We start from the raw sequence: 3,128 nt of genomic DNA, 5'->3' as shown, positions 1-3,128 counted from the left end.
ACACACACACACACACACACACACACACACACACACACACACACACATACACACATATATACAGCACAGTGTGATTGGTGGGCTATTTAGATGTTATTTGTAATAGTTTTATCAACAATATCAGCATAGTGTTATTTTCTTCACAAAACCCGTTGAGTGGCAGCAGATCTTTTACTTCACGTTGTTTCCATAGCAGAAAGAACAAGTCAGTCTGTGATACAGGATTTGTGAAGCCAATAACACCAACGTAGAATATCTGTATGTTGATATTATTGATAGAACTGTTAGAAATAGCATCGAAACCTTCCTCCGTCACACTGTGCTGATTGACAAAAAGGGTACAGTGGATCATGTATTCATAAATTTACAAAATAAAACAGGATGGTCGTGGTTGAAGCGTGTTCGATCACAAGCCAAAACGATCAGAGATGACATAGAACTAACTAACAACTATCAATAACATGGAATAAATGCTTTCAAGTGAGTGATACTTATTCGACTTAGAAGTTTATGGCTGTCACGTGATTCGTGTATACAAAGCTGTTATGTGACAATATGTTATCACTTAGAGACTAATCCTGTTAATATTTGAATATGTCTTGCATATTTAAATGTAAATTTATGTCATTTCAGCATTTTTCTGACTCTATTCCAAGTGCTATTTTGTTTAACCTTATTCTTTTTTTTTTTTTTTGTAGGTGTCTGTATTGCTCGATCATTAAAGATTCCACGCAGTGTGAACGAAGAGAAGTTTGATAATTTGGTCAAAGATTTACTTGGTGTTGCAAATTCCCGCGTGGTTGTGATGTTTGTAAACGAAGACAACAGTCGTGGTATTTTGCGAGCTTTGAAGAAAAGCAACAGAACATCGGAATTATCCTTCTTGGCCAGTGATAGTTGGGGTGCCAAGATTCATCCAGTATTGGAACAAGAAAGTGTTGCAGAAAGTGCCGTGACGATTCTTCCTAAAAGACAGAAAATAGTGGGTATGTTTTTCTCTATTATATAAATGCAGTTCATATCATCACACTACACTTCTTAATAACGAAATTAAAAGCCATCAAGATTGTTGCAATTATCGGATAATATCATCACCAAGAATCTCTTATAATGTGAGCGTATCTTTAACATTGCTAGGGTAGCATCCAATCGATTGGTCCCTTCTTTTAGAACCAGAAGATACTTCATACTACAACAATCATTGATACTTCGCAAATCTCAGGCAAAGGCTAAACTTAATCTCTCACGTCTGGAACAGTGCTATTGTACACATAGACATCTTAAACTGCATCCTGAGAATAGTCTCTCGCATAGTTCAGTAACTTATTCATTGAACATTTTAGTCCAGAACTATTAAATATTGTGGAAATCTATTTGGGGGAACATGGCATAAAAGGTATCAAGAAGCGTTAAAGTCAAAATGATGTAGTCTTGAAGGTGTGTGTAGCTATTCTTCAAAACTCCATTGTTAGTGTTCAGGTTGGTCTGTAGATAGTAGGTTGCACTGTGGTAATGCTTTTGTAAAGTAATTCCCTTGAAAAATCACTTAGTCTTCGTGACAGTTAGTAAATTGTACACGTATGATCCATTGCTGAATCTTCACTTCTACGAGCGGCTTTTCAGTGGTATCCTATGGCATATTACTGAATGTTGAAGTATATTGTAGAGGAGGTGAATGGGGATGATAAAGGAAAAGGAAGAATTTGAGGGGATGAAAAGGAAGAGATGAGAGTTGGTAAAGTGACTGGATTGAGCTGCTGTCTCTGAGGTAAAGGAAAGGTATGAAAGGTGTGTCGAACGGGGAAAATTTGGATACAATTTGTTGCGGGATTGGAGAAGAAGGAAACTAGAAGTTAAGCAAATTGCAACAGAATTATGTTCGGGATAGGGTTGTGTGTCAAAGATTATAGCACTGATATTTTTATGAAGAGCTGTCTTCTTCCCTTTTGTCTAAACTTTACAACTTCAAAGTTTTCAGTCATGTTTAAACTGCGCTTCTTACGTCACCCGTTGTATTCCTTTGCCTTCATGCCAATGCTTCAACTGATTATAGGATTATTTATCTTATCTTCTGGTTCCAGATGACCTTTAACAGTGAGTGGGCGTATATTTCTGCCAATATTGGAATGAATGCATGTCCTCTGTGTATCGGGATTTGAATGGGATCTTACTTAAAGTGCTCTCATCATCCATTTAAAACAATGAGTAATACTCGTGGCTATGTAAATTCGCTTACCTAATTTTAGTTTGCTGTTTAATGCAATAATAAAAAAAAAGTTGGCTGAGTATTCCGACTCACATTCTCCTATGAGTGGTGTCAATGTCATGTCCATCCTTGTTATATACCCCACCAAATACGATATCCCTACCTAATGTTATGTTTGAATCTTGGTTTGTGTAGGATATAAAAGCCTATGAGAACTGGTACCAATGCGCTGAGAACAAACCTCACACACATACGTTCACGTGATCATGTTATTTACTACAATTTGTCTTTATATGAGCATGTACGATGTATACACACATACATATATGCAAATACTTACATTCACGCACTACACACACACACTCACACACACATATATATACATATACATATATATATACGTACATTTGTATTTATATTTAAATATGTATACATACACACACGTGCGTCTGTGTGTGCGTGTGTGTGGAGAGAGAGAGAGAGAGAGAGAGAGGAAGAGTGTGAGAGACTAGGCATAATTGAGTTTGAAATGAACATAATGTGAAATAAATATAATCACAAACTAATCGTGACACCTGATGTTTGTCTTTACTACCGCCAAAATGAAATACAGGCGATCGGATACGAAAAAAAGAAGTCATGATACGATTCTTTTTATATTGCAAATTAATTTTATTCTGGCTGAGCACCACCAATATTTTGCACTGCGTTATATTTTTATTAAGTTGTACAAACTCTTGAAATATGGCAGCATACCCACACACACATACGCATATATGCCTTTATATAAATAGATAGATAGATAGATAGATACATACATACATACATACATACATACATGCATGCATGCATAGATACATACTCATTGATGTATTCATGTATGTGTGAGTATATGTATGTATATATATATATATATACATAC

At 35.8% G+C, this 3,128-nt stretch overlaps 1 protein-coding gene across 1 annotated transcript in view; it reads left to right on the top strand.

The window, feature by feature from the left end:
• LOC106877299 (metabotropic glutamate receptor 8) overlaps positions 1–3,128 on the top strand; it is a 679,235-nt gene that overhangs the window by 583,382 nt on the left and 92,725 nt on the right. The window contains exon 4 of the mRNA XM_052966723.1: positions 699–986. Coding sequence (XP_052822683.1) covers positions 699–986 — 288 coding nt within the window. The remainder of the gene's footprint in view (positions 1–698; positions 987–3,128) is intronic.

This window comes from Octopus bimaculoides, chromosome 3 (genome assembly GCF_001194135.2).
Source record: "Octopus bimaculoides isolate UCB-OBI-ISO-001 chromosome 3, ASM119413v2, whole genome shotgun sequence".
Lineage (NCBI taxonomy): Eukaryota > Metazoa > Mollusca > Cephalopoda > Octopoda > Octopodidae > Octopus > Octopus bimaculoides.
The sequence above is the reverse complement of the archived record's forward strand: the minus strand, read 5'-3'. Positions and strand labels throughout refer to the sequence as shown.